At 45.4% G+C, this 25,741-nt stretch overlaps 1 protein-coding gene across 3 annotated transcripts in view; it reads right to left on the bottom strand.

Moving 5' to 3' along the window:
* Window positions 1-25,741, bottom strand: part of SAMD12 (sterile alpha motif domain containing 12) — a 326,783-nt gene that overhangs the window by 98,734 nt on the left and 202,308 nt on the right. Inside the window, exon 5 of one of the 3 annotated variants that reach the window (XM_037148786.2) lies at window positions 15,302-16,043. The exons of the other annotated variants lie outside the window; for them this stretch is intronic. Within the exon in view, the coding sequence (XP_037004681.2) occupies window positions 15,958-16,043 (86 nt within the window). The 3' untranslated portion in view covers window positions 15,302-15,957. Of the gene's footprint in view, window positions 1-15,301; window positions 16,044-25,741 lie in introns of those variants that run through there. 3 annotated transcript variants of the gene reach the window in all.

The raw sequence follows: 25,741 nt of genomic DNA, 5'->3' as shown, positions 1-25,741 counted from the left end.
TGTAGCCATTTGGTAATTATCTAAGTTCCAGTGTAGCTCATTGTTTTTTTGACTGGTACCTGATACATACGTAAAGGCAGGGAGGGAGAAAGAGAGTGAGAGAAAGAGAGAAAATAAGGGATCCCATGTTGATGAGTAATTCCGAAACTTCCCTTGAAAGAGACTAAAGATGAAGTTTCCTAGTAAGGTTATTTTTGTCTTTAATCTTGTTTAAAGTAAGTGCAAAAGAAAGTATAATTCCAAACATCTTTAAATATATACATTCTAGATCCTACTGCTCTTACTAACTTAAAACCGAGGCAGGAACAGACACGCCTTGATATTTCCTGTACCATCTTTCTTTTTCTACACTATTTTAATTCACAAATTCTACAGAATACAATAAAAATACCATTGTAAAGTAGGATAATTAAACTATTACTCATGGAAACGTGAATAAATAAAACACACCAGGCTGCTTTTTTTTTTAGTAAACTTTGCAGATGAGATTAAGTTAAAGAGCCTAAGATAGGGAGATTATCCTGAATTAGATATATAGGTGGTACCTAAATGTGTCACAAGTGTACTTAATGGGGGGAGGCAGAAAGGGATTTGTTTTGACACAGGCAGAAGAGGAGAAGGGGAGGGGACCGTGAAGGCAGACACCAGACTGACGCCACCAGGCACTGAAAGGGAGGGGCAGGTTCTCCCCTAGAAAGAGCGCAGTCCCGCTGACACAGATTTTAGCCCAGGGAAACTGACCTGACACTTCTGACCTCCAGATCTATGAAAGAATAAATTTCTGTTGTTTAATGCCCCAATTGAATAATGATAAATTCAGAGGAAGTTACTGAAAAAGGTCTGGGCAGATCCTGGGTGCACTTCACCTGGCATCACCAATGCTAACATCTTGTGCAACTATGGTCCAATGTCAAAACCAGGGAGCTGGTTTTGGTTCGGTCCACCCATTGTATGAGCACAGGTGCATGTGTTTCTCTGGGATTTTGTCACAAGTGTGGCTCTGTGTAACCACCACCACAATCAAGACATAAAGTTATTCCACCATCCTGGGGGTTCCTTGTGTTACCCCCTTTCAGCCACAAGGATAATGCTGATTGAAAGAAGTCAGACACAGTGAGTACATAATAAGTGATTCCATTTATGTGCTGAATGAAAACAGATGATACTGTTCTTTACTGCTACAATTTTGAATAAGGTTTCCCCTTGGAGGAGCAGGCACTGGAAGGGACCCATAAGGAGGGCCTCTGGGACACCAGACACACTCTGGTTCTTGATCTGGGTGTTAGTGTCACAGGTGTGCTCCATTTGTGCACATTCAGTGAGCTGTACAGTTAATATATGTATATTTGCTGTATGTATACTTCAATGAAAAAGGTTCAGAAGGAGGTTTGCTATGAAGGAAACTGGGCATATGAGTCCCCGACATCCTAACTCATCTCCGTTTGCTTGAGGTAGGAGGCCACTTCCTGATCCCAAGTCTGGTGAGGAAGCTTTGAGGGGACTCTTAAATAATTTGACAAATGTCTCTGGGAGCTTGGGGGACAAAGTGAGGCATGTAAAAGGCTAGAATCTGCAGCTTGTTAACTTCTCTGGTGGCAGACTAAACACGAGATTTGAATGCTAGGGACAGTGTGCCCTCATTTGTCAGGCAAGGGCTACACAAGCATTTCCCAAGGACCAGATCTGAACCATCCCGCACAAGAGAGCTGATGCGCAGGAGCTAAGGGGAAAACACAACTTCAAAGGGGAAAACGCAACTCAAGCCAAAGAGCTGATGCATTGCTGTGATACTGTGGGTTCACGCAAAATAAACTAGAAGGAAACAGGTGCATTTGCTCCCATGAGGGGAACTGTAGGTGAGCATTCTCCAGCACGGGGATGGTGGGTCGGTGGTGCTGCCTGAGGGGCCCATTCAAGAGCAAAGACTTGTCAGCTCTCAAGAGCAGGGGCCGGAAGGTCACAATATTTGTCCAGAAAGAACTCTCCTGACCTGCATGCCTCCGCCCCCCTGCTTTGATCAAGAAAGGGTTCAAAGCCCCGGGTTGGCAGGGGAGTTCCACGTGACACTGGGCGGGGGAGGCGGGCTGCACTGAACATGCTGCACACTCAGAAAGAGAGGAAACCCACTGAAATCCGAATTTTAAGTCATAGGCCAGTCATCAGACTTCTGGTGGAAGGTGTGGCCCAGGGAAAGATAATGAAAATCACAGAGCAATTTTCGAGGGGTTAGGAGTTGCTACGACACTCGCCAAACTTACGCCTAGCACGCTTAGCTCTCTTCCAGTGCCACACGCCATCTTGGACCAGATCAGCCTCGATAATGCAAACAGGTAGAAACTGTGCAGTAGAGACAGGGAAAGGGGGAAGTCCTGAGAGCAACCCCGAGGGTGGAGCTTCAGTGATCAGGAGAGACTGCTGTCAACAGCGGATGTGGGAGAAGAGAGCAGGGTTTGTGGCTCAGGCAATACAATAGCATCTCCTTATCTGTGGGGCATGTTCTAGACCCCCCGGTGGATGCCCGAAACTGCAGAGAGTGCTGAATTCTACATACACTATGTTTTTTTCCTATACATACATGCCTGTGATAAAGTTTAATTTATACATTAAGCATGGTCAGAGATAAACAACAGTAACTAATAATAAAACAGAACAATTATAACAGTGAAAGCTGGATTATTTGAACACAAGGACTACGATGCTGCCGCAGCTGATCTGATGATAATGGAGACAGCGACCCAGGGAGTTAGGGGCGGGGCACATACAGTGGGGGTCCCTCGACAAAGGCATGAGTCATGTTCCGGTGGGATGGAGAGGGGTTTCATCCCACTTCTCAGAACAGCACGCAATTTCAAACTTGTGAATTGTTTATTTTTGGATTTTCTGTTCCATGGTTTGGGACCACAGTTGACACCATGGAGAGCAAAGCTGTGGATAAGGGGGGACCACTGTAATTGAGTGCAGCTAGGATGTGCCTCTGGACGATTCCTGGGAGTTCAGGGATGAAGCTTAGAGAACTGCTTGGGATTAGATCATCGAGGCACAGGTGCAGTTGGTGTCTTAGGAGACATAGTTTCCCAGGAAGAACATTTGGAACGTCATTTTCTGAGGAGGGTTAGTCAGGTGGCCTATAAAGACACTGCCAAGTCAGGAAGGAAATGAGGAAAAAAAAAAAAAGAAGGCTTCTCCTGAAGCTGAAGTAGGAGAGTCCCTTGAAGAAAAATGGGATACAGATGCATTCCTCTCACTTCGGAGGACTCCAGCGATCTTAGAGCGACCATCTTAGGGTGGAAGGAAGTTGGGGGTGGAAGCCAGAAAGCACTGGACTGTGGCACAAATGGGCCATGAGAAAGTACAGACAGGCCATAGACTGTTGGGGGAATTTGGTGACGTAGCAAAGCAGGGCCAAGGTCGACGCACAGCAGGGGTCGGGAAGGGGATGACTTTGTGCTGCGGGCTCCTCAGGCTGTCTGCTGAAGTCTCGGATTGCTTCTCGAGAACGCATTTCAATGCAACAAGAACAATACATAAGATCATAATAGAAACAAGTTACGCTGAAAAACACCAAACTAGTGGTAAGGAACAATACTCATAGTTCTTGATCAAGGCATTGAAAAAGGATTTATTGGCAGGAATAATAACTATCATAACTTGAAAGCAGTCCTGAGTGTGACTGATATTTCCAGAAACCTTCAACAACTGTTACCTGCATCTAGTGGCAAAAATCACACGAACTGCTAAGAGTACTGAGGTTTCGTACACAGTTCATGGTAAAAAATGTTAAATTTGTATAAAACTAAAATTAAGTGTAAAGTTGTATATTAAATTCAATATAAAATTAACTGTACTTTCCTTTGATTAAAATGAAGTATATTCTTTATATATTATTCTATATGAAATATATGTATTATACATTTCCAAATTTATCAGCCCCATTGAGTTCTACCTATGGTTCCCTTGGAGGAAAGAGGGATCCAGAGGTTTTAGCTTAAGCTTTTGCTGAGGGAAAAAAGATATTTTTTTTAAAAGTTAAGTGAGAGAAAAATCGTTTATGGGTAGAGTAGAGGCTTCCAGCCTTGCTCTGGCAGTGGTGGAGGGGTGGGCTGGGACAAGGCCCCTTCCGTTTAAATCCCGGCCCTCCCGTTTATGAGCTGTAGGCCATTACACAAGTTATTTAACCATTTAACCTCCTCACTGCATCAGTTTCCTTAACTACAAAGTGGGCATGCTAATAGTAAGCCACCATTTGCTGTGAGGATTAAGTGAGAATACTTTAGCTGTTATTTTCTTGGCCACTTTCCATTGAATCCATACCCCAAGCCAAAGGGACATCTTCAGTTCCCTGAATGTGCCACATCCGCCTTGCTCAGGGCCCCCACTCACACCATGTTTTTCTGTCTGGAAGACTCCTCACTGCTCTTCAGATGGCTGACTTCTCATCCTTTGGGACTCAGCTTAAATGTTCCCTCCTTAGAAATATGTCCCCAGAAGCCATCTCTGAAATAAGTCTCTCACCACCTTCTTCTATCTCTCAGCATTCTTTGTCACAATTTGCAATCCTTTTGTTAGTTATTGTTGCCTATGGTGAGCTCCTTGATGGCTGGGTTCTTGCTGCCTTAATTCTCTGTGTAGCCATGTTTCTACTATGCAATGGACTGTCTGTCCATCAACATTCATTAAATGTGCCATCAGATAGGGAGAAACGGAAGTGAGATCCCTGCCTAGATTCATGCCCTTGGACAGTGCTTCCGCTTTCCATGTGGGTATGGATTTTATTAGTCTGTTCTCAGTCTTACTCTGGAGCTGGTGGAACGCCAAACACATTGCTTACATTAAAACGTTTACAGGGTAGCTTTTGACCTTTCTGCAAGCACTTGGTGGATCCCCTCACTCGTCCAGGCTGAACAAGGTGAAGTAAGACAAGAATATCAAACTCTGGGCTGAGCTATGCCATTCGCAGGCCATGCACAGGACAGGCACAGGCAATGCTTCCTCCAAGCCAGTATTTTGCCATCACTCCATTCCTAGCAGCACGAAATGATGGAAGAGATATTGATCTGGCATTCAGGAGCCAGACCTCTAGTTCTGACCACTGATGGCCAACTGAGTGACTTAAAGCAGATCAACCTGTCTGAGCCTTAGTTTTTTCATCTTATGAATGGCAACTGAAAAATACCTGCTGTGGCAGAGACTGCAGCTACCCGCTGAAAGCCATTTCTCCCTTCCCCCAGTGCAAGGCGTGACTGCAATACCACCCCCCCCCCCCCCCCCCCCGCCACCCCGGTGAGGCTGGTGTGGTTAGGAAATTAAGCTCTTGCCAACAGAATGTAAGCAAAGTGACATTTGTAACTTTGGTTTACTTGATCAAGGCCCTTTACTGAGATGGCAAGGAGTGGAGTGGTCTCAAAAATGGTATTTGAAAGGTGGCAGGACTGCTCTCAGCCTGGGGCCCTGAATGAATGACTCTGTGGAACCAAGTTGCCCACCGATTTTCAACCTTCAGCTGGGACTGTTATGTAACAGAGAACTAAGCCACTAACTTTTCAGTCTTGTTATAGCAGCTAATGTGTCACTGGTTAACCACACATCTCCTACCTACTTTACAGAATTGTGGGAGATAGTAGTTCTAACATATGGGAAAGAGCTTTGAGAGGTAACGAGTGCTGTAAAAATTTATCATCATTATTATTTTTTCCAGCTTTATTAAGATGTAGTGGACTTACAACATTGCGTATATTTAAGGTGTACAACATGATGATTTGACACATGCATGTACCATGAATCACCAATCCTGTTACTACAGAGAAAATGAGTGCATGTTAGACTGCCTGACACATGCCACATATTTAATAATTATCTGCTGAATAAAAGAATAAATAGCTTGTTGATAAAAGGCCTGAGATTTTTTAAAAATCCCCTACAATACAACAGCACTGGCAAGATATTTGTACGCTTAGAGAAAATCCTTTTTTATTGTATTTTTCCATCACCATTTATCCCCCTATACCCTCTCCCACCTGCACCTCCCCCACCCCCACAGCCACCACACTGGTATCTGTGTCCATGCCAGAGAAAATCTTTAACTGATACACTTGAGCTCACACAAATAAAGCCACAACCTCCTGAATACGTGCTTTTTTCCAAAAAGATTCTTGTTTTCCTTTCTGTTTCCCACCAAAAGTGAATTATAAAATAGTAGAGAACCTTTTGAGAAGAGACACCCTTAATCCTACCACTGAAACACAACTTTTTCACTTTCAGCCAGTGCCTTCAAACTTTGAGCTGCATGCATATCTATTTGTATAGTTATAAATCTGTTACTTCTCACTTTTTAAATAAATTTTAATTTGTACTCAAGTAAGGAAAGCTTGGGCTTGGTAATTCTCCAGAAGTGATTCCAACAAAGAACTACCTAATAATTCTCACAGTTCCAATTTAATTTTGCCAAGGGGTTCCATTCTTATTATAAAGCATACCGGGGAGAGGAGGTGATTTTAATAAGAAAGTCATGGGGGTGTAGACTCTCACTACAATTAGGGTGATCAAGATTACAAATGTCAGATCTTTCTGCTCTCTATTTAAGAGCTCTTCTCCAGGTCTTATAAAAATGATATGGAGGGCAAATGATTGCATACGAATCTTATACGAGGATACAAATACATTCAATGATTTATTCGACAAATAGTTTTGAAGTGCCCACTATGTGTCAGGCAGAATGTGGACTTTAATGAATAAGACACCGTCTCTACCCTTGAAAAATTAAAGTGGTGATGAAAGACAAGAGGGCACATCTCAGGCAAAGCTCAGAGGAGCTCAGAGCTAGGAAATGAGAGGAAACAAGACCAGACACTTGGCTGGAAGAGAGGCAGGAAAAAGTGTAGAAAGAAGTTCAGGCTCCCCGCACACGTGGGCCGGAATGGACAGACTCAAGAAAGGGCGCAACACTCACAGGACTGCAAGTTATTCCACCTGACTGGGCATTAATAGAGCTCACAGGGGTGAACGGATAAGAATGCAGAAGCAAGCAGAGGTCCAATCATGAAGAGGCCCGATCATAAGCTTCATCAGAGCAGTGACGGTGTTCGTTCGGCACTGCCTAGGACAGCACACAGGCATTCAACCTGCGTTTGTGGAATGACCTGCCCTACACCACGCTACACGGTGGACCCATCACTGGTCACAGTGATTGGATTCGGTTTGCAAAGGAAGAGCACACACAGGGAGAAGGGATAGCTACTCCTCCCTCTTTCCAGAGACGCATCAGTGATGGTGCTATTGCCATGCTGGGTGTGCCCCCTGACCAATGCTTGCTTCGCACGCAGTGCAGAAACGCAGCCCCCTCCCCGCCACTGTGGTCCTGTACTGCCTGCAGCAAAACAGCAGGGCTAAGAAACACTGAACCCTCATCTGGGAAAGACCCTGTATCTCAATTCCATTTTTAACAGCATCAAGAATATGACAATTGTAGCTTCTTAGGACATGCTTGCAAAGAAAATGCAAAATCAATGCCTTTTCCAACTCTTAGTCCTAGAGCAGAGAAGTAGGGTGGTGGGGAGAAAGATGACCGAGTTGCAGAAAAAGCAATAGGAGGGCCTGAGAGGAAAGGCTACGAAGACTTCATCTGAGTGCGTATCTGCTTTTGGTTGAAACGGGGCATCAGCGATGTGAAAGTACCAGAAGTGTTACTCTCTAGGGAGATGAATGGGTGGATAAACCAGAGCTAGCAATCCTGAATAATTTGGAGGCACAAACAGATTGGACTCACAGCAGCCCGGCAGGGTGTCTAACTGTGGAAACATCCCGCTCCTGCTCTGCTGGGCACACTGAGAATGCACAGCGCTGGCTGGCCCCACGGCGCAGGGGGTGGGGGGTGCAGCACATGGATTCAGCTGCTGAGAAGTGATGTGAAATTAAAGGGAGAATGAAATGTGTGATCTTATTTAATCACACTTGGTGCTTCAATTTCTCAATAACAGCAACCTGCTCCACTGTGTCAAATTGGAGAATGAAAAGGTATATGAGCACCATATAAAACAGCTAAAGGGTGGGTTAGCTCTCTAACGCCTGCCAACCCATGGCAGGCATCTAAAATGCAAATGACAGTTGGGTTTTTCTCATAAAGAATGTGGGACAAATACTCCCCGGACCTGGATTGGCATAAAACCACCATAAACTGAGCGGTAAGCAGTGAAATGTCACCTCCTATACAGGGACAAACACTGAGGCTAAGGGGTGGCTCACAAGGGAAGATTATATGTTTTAATATCCAATGTATATTTTAGGTCATATTCTACTTCTGTTTGGATTCCAGTGAGTAATGTGTGCAGCTTCAGATTTCTATGAGGATGACAGAGGAAAAGAACCATTTCAGCCTATTTAGATCTGTCTGTTGGTAAATCTACATTAGAGCTGATATTTAGTGGAGATCGTCATTCCTTCCTCCCAACCCCCCAAGGGGAAGCTACTTTACAGCATCTGGGATTTCTTATGGACTGTCAAACACAATATAATTCTGCAGTACTTGCTATGTTCCTCTGGATAGTCAGATACTGTATGGCTACAAAGTCCTAAAGGATAGGAAGGTGCCTCATTTAATGTAAAAATGGTTATTGTGGTTAAATGTTCTGTTCCTCTGGGGTGGAGAGATGCCTTCAATATGGCTCTATGTAGCAGTAGAAAATTAAAGCTTCAGAATAACTAGCTTAACATAGCTGGCTTTACATCACATTTATAGTAAAGCAAGTCAAAGATGAAAACAGCTACACAGTAGCTATTTTGGTCCCTTTCATAGAGGAACCAGGCAGTAAGTAGCCTGTTAACCATGCACATGGCTGACCCCCAAAGGTGCATTGCTGGTTCAGGGAAGACTGGCTCCAAGAGATGGGCTGAAGGGAGTTTACGGGCAATTCATGAATGGACCGCCTAGTCCTCTGGTGTAATTAAATTCTCAGGAGTATGTGATACACGTGCAGTCACTGGCCAGCACGGACATAGCAGTCTGTTGTAATCCTCTGGACTCCTCTCCTAGACTGGAGGCCCCGTGAGGGCAGAAAACCTGGCTTGCTCATCTTTGCCATCCATTTCCAAAGTGTGGGATGTAGTACCTGCTCGCCATAGGTACTCAGGAAACAGGTGTGAAGTGGACCGTTCATCACTCCCAGTGCCATTATTCTGCAGGGTAATCAGTTATTTCCCAGTTTATGGAATAACAATGGATAAATGCATAGAAGGGGGAAGGGATGCTGGTAGGCAATCACGTGAAGTTATATTGAAATTAATTCTCTGATCTTAAAAAAAGACCTAATGAATGGGCCCTTTAAAATCATTGGATTAGAACCTATAAAAATAACGTTGATTTTAAATAATGGCCCATGTATTTCCCATGTGGTACATTTCTTCAGGCCCTTGAAGAGCCTAAGTAGTCCTCAGGGTTTGTGGGCAGCAGGGCAGATAAGTCTGGCGGGAGAGGGTGGAGTGTGGCCAGATTCATGGGGATTATATCCAGATTCCGACATCTATTCAAACAAAGCTTCAAGGTGAAACGCTGTGAGTGCCAGGTTGTCTTTTGAGGGTTGCCAGATCTATGACTGAGAGCGGCGTATTTTCATCTATGCAAAGAGTTACGGACACCATCTACATGAATGTAACAGGTAGTTAGTGCATATTAATTACTCCCCATTATATTTTGGCTCAGGAATAAGCAGGTTTGCTCTTCTCACCCTCTTTTCAGTAGGCAAAGTAATGGATATGACCACACCTCCTGTCTTCTTCAAACCCTGTAGAAACTTGTCCTTACTTTTAGGATAAAACCGAAATCCTGATCAGCATGGGTTACATGGCTGTGCAGAGTATGTTGCTCCCCATCTCTGGCCACTGCTGCCTTCCTCTCTAGGCCCTTGTGCCAGCTTCTTCAGTTCAGTTCTTCCCGGCCTCTGGCCTCTTCCCACAGCTTCTACCTCAGTTGTATTGCTATTCTCCCTGCTTCTTCGCTTCATTAACTTATCAATTGGGGTGCACATTATTGGCCACTTCCTTAAGAAATCTTCTCTCTGATCCTGTAGCCTAGGTACACACACACACACACACACACACACACACACACACACACATATATATATATACCTAGTCTCTTATATATATATATGACTATAAATAGTCATACAGTAGCTTCTTCACAACTGTCATTTAATAGGTATTTGTGCAAATCTTTCTTCAGTGTCAGTCCATATTTTCAGTGCAAAGATATGTCTTGTCTTGTTCATTGCTGTGTTCTCAGCACCTAGCTGAGCACATAATAGATGCTCAATAAATACTTGTTGAACGAATGAATGTGTCTTTCCACTGTGGTACAGTGGACATTGGGCCCACTCGGGACCATATTTGAATTCAGCTTTTCTGCTGGACAACAAGAGAAAGAAGTCAGTTGGGCTCACCGAGGTTGGCTGCCCTCATCTGTGAGCAGCCACCCTACCTACGAACAAAATGTTCACACAGTGCTGCTTGAAAATGATGCTCCACACTGTTCATGGCTACACTACGAGTAATGCTGCCTGTGTGTAGCTCTATCTACTCATTATCTGTTTCTGAGAGAAGTCTCACAGGAAAGCAAGCTTCCCACCTTTTTGCTTTCAGAAATCCAAACAGAAGCAGGAATAGGGAATAACCTCTCCTCAGGGCCAAACCAGGTCGCCTAACAAAGCCATTTTATAAGCAATAGAAGCCTGCATCTGATACCATGCAGACGGCCTCAAATTGAGAGGAACATACAACTCCTCATCTTGAGAGTGGAGCACAATTGTTTGGTGTCTTCCATTTGACTCTTGATCAACTCTGTTTCTGATGCTTGTCCATCTCGATGCACATGGCTGTTAGGGTTTGCATTCCACTGTTCAGATACTGCACAACTTATTAACCAGAACTGTGCACGGACAATGGGCTTATTTCCAGTTCTGGGCTATTATTTGCCTTTTTTGTGGACTTAACTCCAACATCGGGGGGAGAGGTTCTTTCTGTGCAAGGCTGAGATCTGAGAGCAAGTACAGTTGATAGGAGGCAGAGGGACTCGCCAATAAGGAGCAACGTGGATTATGTCATGTGGGAAAGAATAGCACACTGGCCAACCACACAGAACTTTTCTCCAACCCATTGCCACCAAGGTGTGACAGTTCCTAAAAAACAAAAGGACAAGCATTCTGGAACTAGACAGGACACTCATGTAAGTGAGTGTAGGACTTGCAGCTCATGTAAGTCCTACCCTCCTCTCATGGACAGACATTTCACACGTGATCCTAGAGGAGGTCGCTCGAGGCGCACGGAATGGTGGACAGGGTGAAGTGCACCCAAGAAGCGGAGGAACAAGTCGTAATGCAGGAGTTCCCAGATGCATGGAAGATGCTGTGCAGGGCAGGGCTCTGCTGCTGCTTCTGCTCACGAGACTGGCTCTTCTCCGTGCTCCTCCGGCTGCTGACAAACGTATTAGGTAAACGCACATCACCCAGCCCTCAACTTGAGTGCCCTGTAAGATTTCCTTCTTCTTTTTTGGCAGGGTGGGGAGTGAGTAGTACCCATTGTGCAAAGGTACTGCAGCTTTTTAATCCACTCATGTACTGATAGACACCTGGGCTGCTTCCAAACCTCCGCTATGGTAAATATACAGAGAACAGACTGACAGCTGTCAGAGGGGAGAAGGGATGGTTTGGGGTGGGGCTGGGTGAAAAGGATGAAGGGATTGAGCAGGGAAAAAAAAAATCATAGACCCAGACAACAATGTGGTGACTGCCAGGGGAAAAAGGGGGTGGGGAGAGGTAGCAGAGGGTGAAGGGGGATAAATAGTGATGGAACGGGGTGGTGAACACACAATACACCATACAGATGATGTAGTTTATAGAACTGTACACCTGAAACCTATACAACTTTATTAACCAATGTCACTCCAATAAATTCAATAAAAAAAGAGTGCCCGGGAATGAAGGGAAGTCTCCTAAAACCCCACTAAAAGAACGGGTTCTCAAATAGGCCCCCAACATGGAATAAAAAGAGTTCCTCAACACAAATTATAAGCACAAGGAAATAAGCGTAATATGCAAAAGAGTAAATAAATAGTATAGTTTGGGAAAGATTTGCCACATGAGAAAAACAAAAGTTTAAGAGAGGCACTACTTGGTATTCTCAAGGTAATTACTCAAAATACAAACTTGCTAAAAGAGAGGTAATGAGGCAATGGACAGATAAAAAGGGATTTTATGAAAAGAATACAAGCCAGCAAATAATTCCATTGCAGAATTTAAAACTGCATGAAAGACAGTAAAGAGGAAAATCGCCTGTATATAAAATGGAATTAGACCATTGGAACAGGACAGTGGTTCTCAAACCTAGATGGCCATCAGATATGGGATGTGGGCAGGAGTATGCTTAACATATATATATATATATATATATATATATATATATATATATATATATATATATATATATATATATATAACATATTACTAGGGTTGAATACAGGGGATTTTGATTCAGTGGATCTCGGGTGAAAGCTAAGAAATTTGTATTTCCAGAAATTCCCTGACATGATTTTAAAAATCAATCTGGTTTAGAAACTATTAAGGTGAGTGCAAACTTGAGACACTCACTGAGCATTCAAAGGAAGGAAAAAAAAAGGCAATTGAAAGTAATCAAAGAGAAAAAGGTGAACTGAAAACATGAACAGTCTGCAATCGAAGCCAGTGCAACAGAACCGATTTCAAAAATACATATTGAAGAAAATCTCCTTGATACAAAAATCTCTCTAGTTTAAAAGGCTTTACTCTGAACTCTGTGGAAACGGACACCCACTTTAGATCTACTGAATATTACATCTTAAAAAAAGCAGCTCCCTTCAAATCCAGGAAGAAGCAACGGATCCCACAGAAAAGGAAATGATGTCAGTGGACTGTGTCCTTGGGGTTGTCGGGGAGAATGGTTGTGCTGTGATCTCCAAAGTCCGTTATCTGCCCAAGCAATGCGTAGTGAGTGAGGGCAACGAGAAGAGGTTTATGTGCTCTCTGGTAATGGGGATGAACCAACAATCTGGAATTTGAGGAATGCAAACATTGTTAAATAGCGTTGTTTCTAAGAAAAATATAAATGATATCATGCTTGAAACAAGAGGTCCAATTATATACGAATCAACAATGTAGCTATTACACACTGGGAGGAACTTCCCAAAGTAGAATAGCGAGCCCTGGGAGGGGTGGGAGGGGCCCCTGTGCGGGAGGAAGCGGGGGTGGCCGTTTTTCATTTGTTCACAGGGCTGCGTCAATAGCTACTGTTTCATTTTCCATATTAATAATTTGATATTAATAATTTGAGGAACTTCGGTTTGGGTCCCAGGTTTTGAACATGCATCAGTGTTATTTAATGATTGGGTAGTAACTGCTGGAGGAAACTTAAACAAATGCCATGTTTTCTGAATGCCTGGAATGGCATGGGGAGGAGGGAAGGAAGCAAAGAAAACCTCACGTCATAAAACAAAATTAGAAAAAAAAGGAGGTTGGTGGGGGACACAGGAAATAAAAACTATTGGAAAGTCAAATGTAAAGTAAGAGGACAGAAGAAATAACAAAACAATCAGTTTCTGTAAATGCACACAGTGATGAGTCTGAAAGTGTAGGCACCAAAATGTTGACAGTCATTTCAGCATAGCGAGTTTGGAGTAACTTGACTTATTTTTGCATAACTTTTTACAAAATTTTCTGGCAATGATTACATATGGCTTATGTGATTGAAAGCGAAACGTAAACCTAAAATTCCTCTTCGATCATCCGATGAACACTGATCATGAAGCCACTTGTTAAAACTAGAAATGACTGGCATGGCTACCGTGGTGGAGATGGGCGTGTGCTGTGATTCTGCCACTTGTTTCTCTAACGCGACTCATTTCCCCAGAGAGGATGCACAGGCGGGGTTCGAGGGCTTAGTCACAACACCATGTGCTTTTTACAGCGGTCACTTCCCTGGTGTTCTCTGTGTTCCCATGGCACCCGCACGAGAGCGCCCTTGGGCGGCTGCTGGGCATGTGTGTGCAGAGGCCTTTCAGCCCCACAGCACCGCCCGCCTGCGTCTACCCTCCGGTCTCAGCCGTCCAAACTGCCCCAGCATGAACCTCAGACTCCAGCCACCTGAGCAAGTCATTTCTTAAAATTTGCTGCCATGCCTGGGATGCTTTACCATACTGGGGGAGTTAAGGGTCCCTTCTATGGTAAAGCACTCCCTCCCCAGCCCCTTCGCTGTCTCAGGTTATCTTGTACCCGCTCAGCAGTCTGTCTCGCAAAGGAAATGCCTACTTCAGGAGAAGACCTGGGACGCTGGCTGGCAGGGAATGGGTGGTGTTTGCCTTCCAGCGTTAGCACAGTGCCTGAGGAACAGAAGGTACGCAACAGACTGTTACGCATGGAGGGCTTCTCTGAGCTGATTCGCTTCAGCTCCCAGCCCCTGCTTCCCTCGCTGCACCTCTCTTCTTGGTGGAGTAGATCCTAGGATCTAAGAGGCAGTGTTGACCAGAAGCTTCTTCCCCAGCTTCTGAGCTCACCCTGCCCCTATGCACAGGTGAGATCTTTACACAACAAACTACGTCGACAAGGGCTCTCGGGCAAAGGCCGTGCTCTGGGGCTCCAGCCTCATCCAAGTCCTCGCTGTCCCGTGCTCTCCCCTCACCTACCTCCTACACAAAGTCCAAGCCGTCCGGCTTTCTGTATCGTGATTCCAAGTGTGTCCTATTGGAAGAAGGGGTATGCACACACACCTGACGTGGATGGCAAGTATTCCCAGCCTGAAGAGCGGCCTCACTCACAGGAGCAAACAAGCAATGACTCTCACAAATTTACAAATGAGGGCCAACCAAGGGATGTCTTATTTTCAGGATGGCTCTACTCCTGTAGGACTTGACTTAGAGTGAATAAAGCACTGGAGTCACTAGCATCTCAAGAGACACTCTAAAGAACTGGGGACTATGTACTCAACTCTTCTCTGGTCATTGGCCCTCTCCACCTTTCCTCCTAAGTAACCTCTACCCCCATCACACTGTTCGCAACATCCACACAGCCCAGCTCCCTGCCTCTCACAGACACGTGTGTGTGCCATACCTTCATGCCTGCCCTGCAGACCAGTACTCATCTTTCAAGACGTTGCCTAAATGTCAGCTCTTCTGCAAAACGCTCTCTTACTTTGCCCATAGTTGGAAGTATAAACACGGTAAAGGAGCAGCTCTTTGTGCTAATTCATTGTATTAGAACTTATTTATTTTATATATCTTCATTTACATGTGTATTCACCAACTTGGTACGGGGCACAAAGCATCAGTCAGTGAGCTCCAGGGGGAGCTGGCCTGTGTCTGTTCCCTCTGTGACCCTGGACCACGGCACCGCGCCTGGCATAGGCTACGTGCACTCTCCATTTTTGTTGCATGAAAAACTGATGGAAAGATAAAGCCTAGGTTTTGCTATTTGAAATAACTGTGCTTATTTTACATAGAGAGATGACACTTTGCATTTGAGAACTGCAGGAAAAATTCCAAAATGAAAAAAAAAATAGATTTCTCTGCCTGTTAGGAAGTCCTTCCGAAGTCTAATCTGAATTATATCGTTCATCATTCAAGCCTCCTTTTAATTCTTGCTTGTTTTGGAATGACAAAATGTTGGTCTTCATCATTTTTCACATATCTGAAAATTATTCTAAATTTCTGTCTGCTAGACCCAACTTCTGAAAAGTGTGGTGTTGAGAATCTCAGTTTACTTTATTCTTCATGGAGGCTGGAGTTTGGGTCTAGATCTTCTTTAAAGATATCTTCTCCTGTGGACTGTGGAAAGCCGGTGTCAGCGGTGGGGCCAGAGCTTCCTGGGGGCACAGAAGGCACAGCCATGGCTGGAGGGAGAGAAACCTTCCCAATCTAAGAAGCCCCTCTCTACTGTGCAATATTCCTCACTCGGGGAAGAGACAAATCTGGTCACCATTGTTCTTGTGTTCTGCCCTTTCTTGTAGGATTCCATCTTGAAGGAGCTCAGAATCTATTGGACAAACACAGCAAATTAACTTTTGGTTTCACTATTTGAGCAGTTCTGCTTTGCAGACAGGACGTCGTTTCCACCTGCAGGGCTCAGCTTCCCCGCCCAAGGACACAGCCTACGGCTCGGAAATTGACTAGAGAACCCAGCCTGGCTTTCTACCCATCCTCTGACCTCATCCTGGTCTTGCTGTTTAACAAACAAAAAGAAATCTTTCCAAACCCGAATGCATTTGCATCGACACTCTGTACGATGTTGATCGTGTCATACATTGACACTGAGAATCTCACTGGGAGAATAAAGAACAAGAAGCTACTTATCTTCAGTATCAAACAAAAGTCTGCTTCCTCTGTCCAGCCTCACAAAGGCCTCACTTATAAAGTAAGAAAGGGGGAGAAGACACTTTGCCAAACGCACTTGGGAAGGAAAAAAGATCATTCTGTAAGCCCATATGGGGCAGGCTGACTAAAAGCAGGGGCTTCTTCACATCTCTTAATAAACAAAACCGAATTCTGCTGTGGGCCCTGCCTCTCTCAGCACCGGCTGCAGCTTTGAGGGCTGGTGCTGCTGGAGCTGCCTCGCTGCCTTTCCGCAGTCGGAGCAACCACGGGCTGATGGAACGATGTGTCAGTGACTGCCGTCTTGCTTTTCTGATGGGTCCCTGAGGGGGCCTCTGAGGAACTGCACCCCGGCTCCTGTAGCTCTGACTGGGGCGCTTCTCCCTCCCTCCTCCTCCTCCTCGTGACTTAGCCACAGCATGAGAAGGCTGCCTCATCGGGATAGGTGGTTGGCAGTCCTCTGCCCCGTCCTGGGCTCCTCCAGGGCATGTTCTCCTGCAGCACGTCATTTCATCTGGGGGTGGATGTGAACAGCGGCCAGACACAGATAAAATGGTGTTTCTGAATAAAAGAATGTGCTACCCAGGAGGCAGAACCAGTATTTAATTTGCTGCCTGTGTTCGATAGACTGTGAGCTCCTCAAGGGGCAGATCCCATGTCTCATCTGTCTTTCTTTGTACCCTCGGTGACTAACACACATTCATTTGTTCATTCATTTATTCAACAAATATTTACTGGGAGCTAGAGGTAGCAGATGAGAAAGGCACAGGCTTCAACAAAGAATTAGACATTTTCTCTTGCCCCACAGGCTGGCTTGCCGTGGAATAAATGTACTTTCTAATACTTTACAAGGTACACAATACACACTCGAAATAAATCATACCAAAGCCGAGCTCTCTTGCTCACAGACTCAACCAAGGTCGAAGATGAATGGGACCTGCTTTTATACATGAGAAAGCCAGTGCTCAGAAAGAGCTGACCAATCCTTGAACTTGTACACTTTTCACCTCCAGCAAGGTGGTCCATGGAAAAAAATACTTCAAGTAGAAATTTCCAGGCCCTGGCTGGTGTAGCTCTGGATTGAGCACAGGCTTGCGAACCAAAGCATCGCTGGTTTGATTCCCAGTCAGGGCACATGCCTGCGTTGCAGGTCACATCCCCAGTATGGGGTGTGCTAGAGGCAACTGCACATTGATGTTTCACTCCTTCTCTTTCTTCCTCCCTTCCCATCTCTCTAAAATAAATAAATACAATTTTAAAAAAAATTTCCAGCGCTCTCTGTAACCCTCCAACCCTCACAACCTAATCTTGTCATAAATACATATATTTATTTTTAATATTTTAATTGCCAAATTTCACATAATTCAAGGTTCACCAGGCCTTGGTTTAAATAAGAACTGCAAACCCAAATTCGTACAGGAGCCTAGATGTAAAATAATTCAGGTAAAAAGCCAGGGGAGAGAGAGGGGGCTAGCGTGAACCGGAGACGCACACTCTGGTCTCAGTTATCGACTCCACGGCTGAGGCTCCCAGCAAGGGTTTTTATCACGCTTATGCTTTTGTTGCTTAGGAATCATGAGGGGCTCAGCTGGGTGGTTCATCTCTGATCCACGTGTCCCCTCGTGGGGATGGAGGCTCCATTTTCGAGACGGCTTCCTCGGTCACGTGTCTGGTGCCTTGGTGCTCCTTGACCTTGTGTCTTTCTCTCCACGTGGTGCCTCTCTTCTAGGACTTCATGATGAGGCTTGGGCTCCTCCCTGCACGGTGGTCTCGGAGCAGTCACACTTAGCATAGGGTGGTTTATTCCCCTGGGCAGGGGTCCCGAGAGACAGAAAGTGGCTGCGGCCGGTTCCTGAAGCCTGGGCCCCAGCACTCACATGCATTATCCCGGCTGCATTTTCCCGGTCAGAGAAGTCCCTAGGCCCCCCAGGTCCCAGGGGAGGGGGGCACCCAGACCCCGCCTCTCGGCAGGTGGAGCACTAAAGAATTCACCAACATCGTCGGTGTGGCATTGTCTGTTCCCAAGAGCGGCCGCTGCACTCCCGGTCACTGCACTGTGAGGCTGTGGCCCAGTATAAGGTATTGTGAAAAATTTTAAATAGAATACAAAAATTTGTAACTTAAAAATGTGAAATACCCTGATTCTCAAATATCAGCATCTAATTCAAATTTTTTTTCGGGGTGGGGAGAGAACTCGTGTGCCAGACATGCTCATTTGCAAACATAGCCCATGCCCAATTCTACTTCAAGTTCTAAACCTAGTTCTAATAAAGGCGTTTTAAGAAAACACTGACATGTATTTGGAAATATTTGCCTATAACTGAAAATGAAGATGTTATGAGCTTTCACCATAGTTGACAAGATATTTTTTTCATTATTGAAAACATACCAGTAGACACATAAGGAATCTTGCTATTTAATTCTATCACGACCCACAGGAGAAACTGAACGTCTCCTGTTCTGAGAATTCCCTTCTCCCATTTCTGTCCTGGTCACATCACAGCTTGATGAAAAGTGTAGTAATTTTCACTTCTTGTTGAATTTGACTGAGAACTAGAAATATCAGAAAGTGACGAGGTACTGACTGAATGCCCCAAAGGAAAGAAAAACAAACTAAGTAAGAAGTCATGAGGATAAACAGTCCAAATTCCACATTAGAACTTCTTCAACTTTAGTGAGTGAATCACTTTCTGACTCTGAACTAGGGAGTGCCCCAAGACTCAGCATCTTGAATCAATATTCTAGATGTTTTGGATGTGCGTGGCCCCAAGCTACATTGCCTGTACTTAGTTACAGGAACAGGTTTTTGAGAGAGAGCAAAAGTGGGCACAACTAGAGTACAAATCATGCCCCTTTCATGGGATGAGGGAGCCAGGAGAAGAGGGTACATGGTGGGCTCATATCCTGCCTTGAAGGTGAACCTGCTCACCCAGGACACCACCTTTCCACTGAGCCCTCAGTTATGGGGATCTGCCCCCACAGTTCTCTTGTACTAGCCACTTCCCACATGCTAGGGTTAACATATGGGCCAAAACCAAGTTTGGGGCTCTGGGACAGGGTCTCAGTGGTCTCCCCTCCTTTTTGTGTGGCTGTATTACGGTTTTGGAGAGAAACTACCATGAAAGGTAGTTTTGGAAGAGAGGGAAGAGTTTGGAGGGAAGAAGCTACACGGAAATGGTGATGTGCCATCTGAGAATGGTGAGGCTGCCCAACAGTCTGCCAGCCACCTCCTGGCCCGTCCTGATTATCAAGGTGACAGAGGTCTTGGTGTGTATGGTTTCCTCTAGCAAATCCTGGTAGCTGGACACTGGGACAATGAGTGGGAGGGACAGGGCTGGTGTCAGCACAAACAAAATGTGGTCCACACGAATGTGAGCTAGGGAGTGCTTGCCTCCTTACATTTTGCACCAAGCAGCTCACTCATCACATTGTATTAGCACAAAGGAGGAGCATGCTAGCTGTGGAACCGCCATCTCTGCCACGGACCTGGTAGAGCGCGTTGGGTCGTTGTAGAAGGGGGAAAGGCAGATATCTCAGGCCAAACCAGGCCAGAACTTCCACGGATTCAGTTACTGAATAAAGGGCATTGGATGTAAAGGGCAAAGGTCTCTGACTGGTGTTGGGTTAGCTGTGCAACTTTGCCAAGTTACTTAAACTCTTTAAACCTCAGTTTTCTGATCTATAAAATGGGAGTAAGAGCACCTTCTTGGCAGGGATGTTGTGAAGATGAAGGATGTATATAGGGCAGCTGGCACGTAGCATTCAGTCAGTAAATGGAGATTTTTTCCTTCTTTCCAGCCTCCAGTCTGCCTTGAGTGACTGTCAGGAAAAGAAGCAAGCCAGGGACAGCGTCCTTAGCACCAAAAATGTATGTGGAAATCCACATTCCCACGCAGAGCAAGCCAGGCGGGTCTTGAATGCATTGTTGATGTTCTGACTCAGAGCAGCTTTCTCCTTTAACTCCTCCCATCCTGCTCAGGTTGGACCAAATGTGGGAGGGTTGACAGCACAATGCCAGGATCTCGCCCACCAGGAAAAGCCTCCCAGTGCTGCCTCGAGGCCAAAGTTCCAGGAAAAAATATTATAAACTCTGTGTCACAGGCTTGCTTAATAAGAATCACAGCTAACATTTATTGAAGTGATTAGTACATGCATGGACCAATGCCAGGCACTTACAGTTTTTAAGTAGCCCTTTCAACACTGTAAGAAGTAGACATGACTATTCCCAGTTTATAAATGAAGAAATAGAAGCAAATGTAGCTCGTAAACTTTAGGAATGGGAGAAGAACTGGGTTTTTTCTGAGTTCTTAACAACTACTTACCATTGAACATTCATGACTCTGGAAACATGAAAAACCCAAGCAGAGTTCATTGCTCTTGGGGAGTTTAGAGATGCAGACAAGAGTCAGCCCTAGCATATGGGAAATAATAGTATAACAAGTCGTACAGCAGTTCAACTGAACAGTACGCTCCGTGGGGGCAGGGACTTTGTTCCTTTCTATTCTTTTTTTTTTGGGGGGGGATCTATTTTCTATTACAATGAGTGGCTCTTAAATGGGAGCTCAATCATTGTGCTGCATGTACAAGCCAAAAAAAAAAAAAAAAAGACAAGTGCAAAGATGTCTGCTAAAGACAGACATATTGGTGGGAATTCAAGGTCCAGCAGGGTCCACAGGGGTGCAGTGGAGAAGGCCAGCTTCATGCGGAACAGCGTAGGGCATGAGCTGGGCCTTGGAGAGGCCCAAAAAGCACAGAGGACGGAACACAAACATCAGTGGAGGCATGATACACAATAACCTTGAGGTATTGAGATAACGAGGACGGCGAACTGCTTAGAGAATTATCTGTCTGCTGGTCAGCCTGGCAAGGAGCCAGTTAAACCAAGTCACAACTGGTGGGCACTTGGTGCAGAGTGCCTTCTCCCTGGAAACCGGTCAGCAAGGGCTGCAGGAACAGGTCAAAGGAAAACAGGTCCGGCTGGTCTAGACACACAGCGGTAAGGAAGTAAACAGGAGCAGGCTAGACGCCGGAAGCACAGTCCCCCACCCGTGGCAGAGGATACACAAATATAACTTTGGGCAGCTGTGAAAAACACAGAGGGCAAGTCAGCCATGAAGAATGTGGAGGAGAAAAGGTACTTGGAAGAACACACGCTGGGGCTGATCACCCTCTCCATTTGGTTTTTCATGCACCATGGCAGCCTACCTGCCCTCAGGAGACCCTGGGAGCATCTGTTTTTTCTGTAAGATGAACTCAGAGGAATCCTATTTGCCATGGGATAAGCCACAGGCTCAGCCACAAGGCTCAAAAAGCCATAAAATCCCTTTAGTAGGGCTATCTAACTGGATGTACGAAAGAAATCATATGTACATATATAATTTTATGTCATTTCTTTTTATATAAAAGCTAATATGCCGTGGCTGGTGTGGCCCAGTTGGTTGGAGTGTCATCCCGCAATCTGAAAGGTCATGGGTTTGATTTCTGGTCAGGGAACACATGCGTAGGTGGTGGATTTGGTCCCTAGTCAGAGCACGCATGAGAGGAATCTGATCGATGTTTCTCTCACATTGATGTTTCTCTCTCTCTCCCTCCCTCCCCCTGCCTTCCACTCTCTCCAAAATCAATCAGCATGTCCTTGGGTGAGGATAAAAATTTTTAAAAATCTTTATATAAATAAGTTTATATAAATAATGTTGTCCTAGGCTAAATTGCTAAGCTGAAAAATGGAAGATCACAAAAGATGCCTGTATCTTGCAGCCACTGGTTCCATCCTTACCATTCCCCCCTACTGAGTGCTCTAAAGGAAGGATGAGGTTACATCAGCAAGTTCTGCTCAGTTGGGGTGTATTTAATCCACGCACCCCAGCCAGGAAGAAAGACGTTACTTGGTCTTGACTTTCATGTGGGCCTTAGGAACCCTAACATTTTTCACCAGGAAGCCCAGAGGGGTGATTTGGGGTGAACTCTGCTTCTACCATGTGGGATTGAATAGCTTGCCATTGCCTGCACTACATGCTTTAGAACCGCAGTGACACGTGAGATGCTGAAAAGGCAACTGTGGAGAAAAGGATTTGGGTTGTGACGGGGATCCCTAAGAACGTCCCCAGGTTAGGCGATTCCCAAGTAGGACCCGCAGGGCTCACTGCAGAGTTGTACTCACAGCTAAGATGGACTTTCCAGAAAATGGACACGCAGCAAGGTCAGCAAAGGAAATGCACGTGGCGTGAGTCCAGAGCACACCAGGCACGAACCTGCAACAGGTCTCTCCCCCTGGGTCACATGGGATGCGTTTAATGCCTCCAGTGACAAGTGGTGACCACGGGCGTGACATGTCCACCAGGGACGCTCATCCGAGATGCGGTGCCTGTGGTTTTTCCTGGGGACTGATCACTTGTGCACCCTCTGCCTGCCCCATGCCCGATTCCAGACTCCCAGGCTGGAGTTCAGCATAAACGACACTGTTTGTGCAGTTTACATGAACCACCTGATTGAGGGGTGGGGAGACCCTCCCGGAATCCAAATTCCAGACACCTGCAGGGGCCACCCCTGGATGCAGGACCTTCAAGAAAAGCAAACTCAGGCCTGCTGTGTCCCCTTCCTCTACACAATAATCTACAGAGTCCAACACGTCCTGTGCACCACGGCCAACGTGGGGATATTATTAAAGCCTTGGAGAAGCACTGCAATATAAAAGACCTTTTTATTAAGCCAACATTTCCCAAACCTATTTGACCATTATGTATATACCTATATACATATATACATATACAGATATGTATATATATAGATATACAGATAATATATTTTCAATATATATATCATACATTTGGCTGAAGAATTACTGAGTTACAGAGCACCCCTCAAATGGAGAGAGACTGAGGAGGGATAAAGAAAAGAGTTAAGGCGTATTAAACACTGCCTTTCTCCTGGTGGCAGTTGGTCACTTTTCAGTTTGGCATCTTTCCCTGTTCCTTTTTCTGCCGTGTAGATCTGTGTGAGTCTTGATTCAGAGGGGATTTTCTCGCAAGGTGTCTTCAAACATATGGGTTAAATTGCCAGGTTTAATTGAAGGAAGTTTAGAGTCTTGCTCTATTTTCAGTCAAAAGCAGTTTGCTTCTGCTGTTGGCCTCGGTCCTAGACTCCCAGGAAATTAGTAATGCCTCGTGGCCTTTGACCTCTGCATTTACTTCCTGGAATCGGGCTCTGGCTCTGACTGGCCTCGGGTCTCAAGGCTTCCAGGGGCCTGAAGTCCGCCTGCAGCTGCTCTAGCTCCCGCAGGCCCCTTATTGGACCATGTCCCCCGCCCAGGCCCTGAAGCCATAAGAGTCTGTTGTCCATGCCTCACTGTGATTCAGGGCATGGAGCAAGGGGTTCCAACTATCTGAGCTGGAAAGAACTTCATGCACTGAAAATAATTCAACAGGCACATTGGTAGTACTTCCTGTGTGTTCAGCACTGTTCTCACTTTTCAGATAAGGAAACTGAGGCACACCAGGGTTCAGAAAGATGTCACAGAGCCAAGAACTGCCAACGCCGCTGGGAAGCTAGCTCAGACCCTGTAACCCAGGGTCTGTGCTCACACCCCTCACTGTGCTGCTTTACTGTGCACAGCAGTTACCCAGTCTCAGCTCTTACTGATTCAGTGAGTCGCTGCAAAAGAAGCTCTAACACACAGCAAGAGTCACACATGTGGCAGTTGCTGTGATTAGTACAGTTCAGTGAACGGTGAGAGCCGAGGCCAGAGGAGTGATTCAAGGGCACACATTCAGCTCAGGATTTCCCAGATGGTAGCATTCTCGGAAGCTGACAGGATGCAGTAAGTTGCATGCACCTATGAAGCCTCGGGAGCGTCCTCCTCTTAAGCGAAGGGCAGTGGTATGCTTTGTAGTGTGTAGAGGGACACAAGTGGGTGTAAAAAGTGCATCTGTGTGTACGACCCCTCGGTGCCCGAGGGTGTGCCAAAACAGTTCCTTGAATGAGGAGTTTTGAAAGGGCTTGGTGAAGAAATTTGATTGTTATCTCCTTGAGACAACCCCAGCTTTGTCATACCCGTAACTATTCTCACAGGTAATTCCTTGTGGCCATTTTCTTAGGATTCATCCTTTTTTATTTTTCAGTCATGGTGCAGAACATTCTGTATACTTTCATAGCACCAAGCCCATTTACCCACAACTAACACTGGCTGGGTGCCCGGCACACAGTACATGCTCAATAAATCTGTGTGGAATAAATAAAGTCATCTGTTCACAGAAGGCTTCTTTAAATATCCAGTATTTGCCTCCTTACCCAGAATCACAGCCTCTTTGCTCCCTGAATCCTGCCTGGCTCCATCAAGGAGTACAAATTCCCATAGTACATAGCGTGTTGTGAATGACAGTAAAAGCCCTTACTTACTGTGTTGGGCACCGCTCCAGGAGCTCTGAGTGCACCAACTCATTTACTCCACACAGTCACCTATAAGGTAGGTCCTTGGGACAGGCACAGGGCAACAAAGCCCAGAGAAGAAAGCAACTTATTTAGGTTCCCTGCCTAGGAAGTGGCAGATGCCTGCTCTCCAGCTGCCCCAATCACCGCCATGTGTGGCTTATCATGGTCTAACCATCCCTTGGTCCATGTCAGAGCTAGCCTGGGAGCTGTCTGTGATGGGGCAGGGGCATCCCTCAAGTCATTCTTCAACCAGTCAATAAGACAGGCTGAACAACCTAGGCAACACATCTCCAACACTGAAAAAATAAAACCAAGGGTTTTGTGGTCAGACACATCTGGGTCAAGCTTCAGCCTCTCCAATCCTTAACCTTGTCGTACTGACCATGTCCCTTTGTTCTCTCAGAAGCTCGGTTTCCTTTCCATAAAATGGGAGAAACACTGGCAGTGTTCCTTGTGAGAATTAAATGAGTTAAAGAACATCAAGTGCTTACTCAAGTACCTAGCGAAGAACTCCCTTCATACTAATACTCACGTAAAGGTTTGTTTGATAACCATTCTGCCTAAGGTTTGCCTGGAGGCCAGTGAATATTCATCTAGTAGATGAATGAATACAGTTGTGTCTCAATTTGGGGACCCAATACAGTAAGAACCACACAGGAAGGCGAATTATATTTTGTTCACTTCAAAACAGATCTTATTTGCAGGGTGCAGGCTTCATTAAATATGCATAGTGCCTAGACCACAGTGTAGTAGATTCTTAAATGTGGTACCAACACAGCCATGTTCATTAAGGAAAACCGGCCTGCCCCTTATTGGCTGGGCCCTCCCTGTTTTCCTTTACTTGGTGTCATTCCTACACCTGATATTTTACTTCAGTAAATATCATATTTACTTGGATCATATCCTACCGTCTCCTGACATGTCTCTGTGACAATC

Source organism: Artibeus jamaicensis, unplaced genomic scaffold (assembly GCF_021234435.1).
Source record: "Artibeus jamaicensis isolate MK-2021 breed Jamaican fruit bat unplaced genomic scaffold, CSHL_Jam_final scaffold_916, whole genome shotgun sequence".
In the NCBI taxonomy this organism is placed as follows: domain Eukaryota; kingdom Metazoa; phylum Chordata; class Mammalia; order Chiroptera; family Phyllostomidae; genus Artibeus; species Artibeus jamaicensis.
This window is presented reverse-complemented; position numbering and strand designations above follow the sequence as displayed.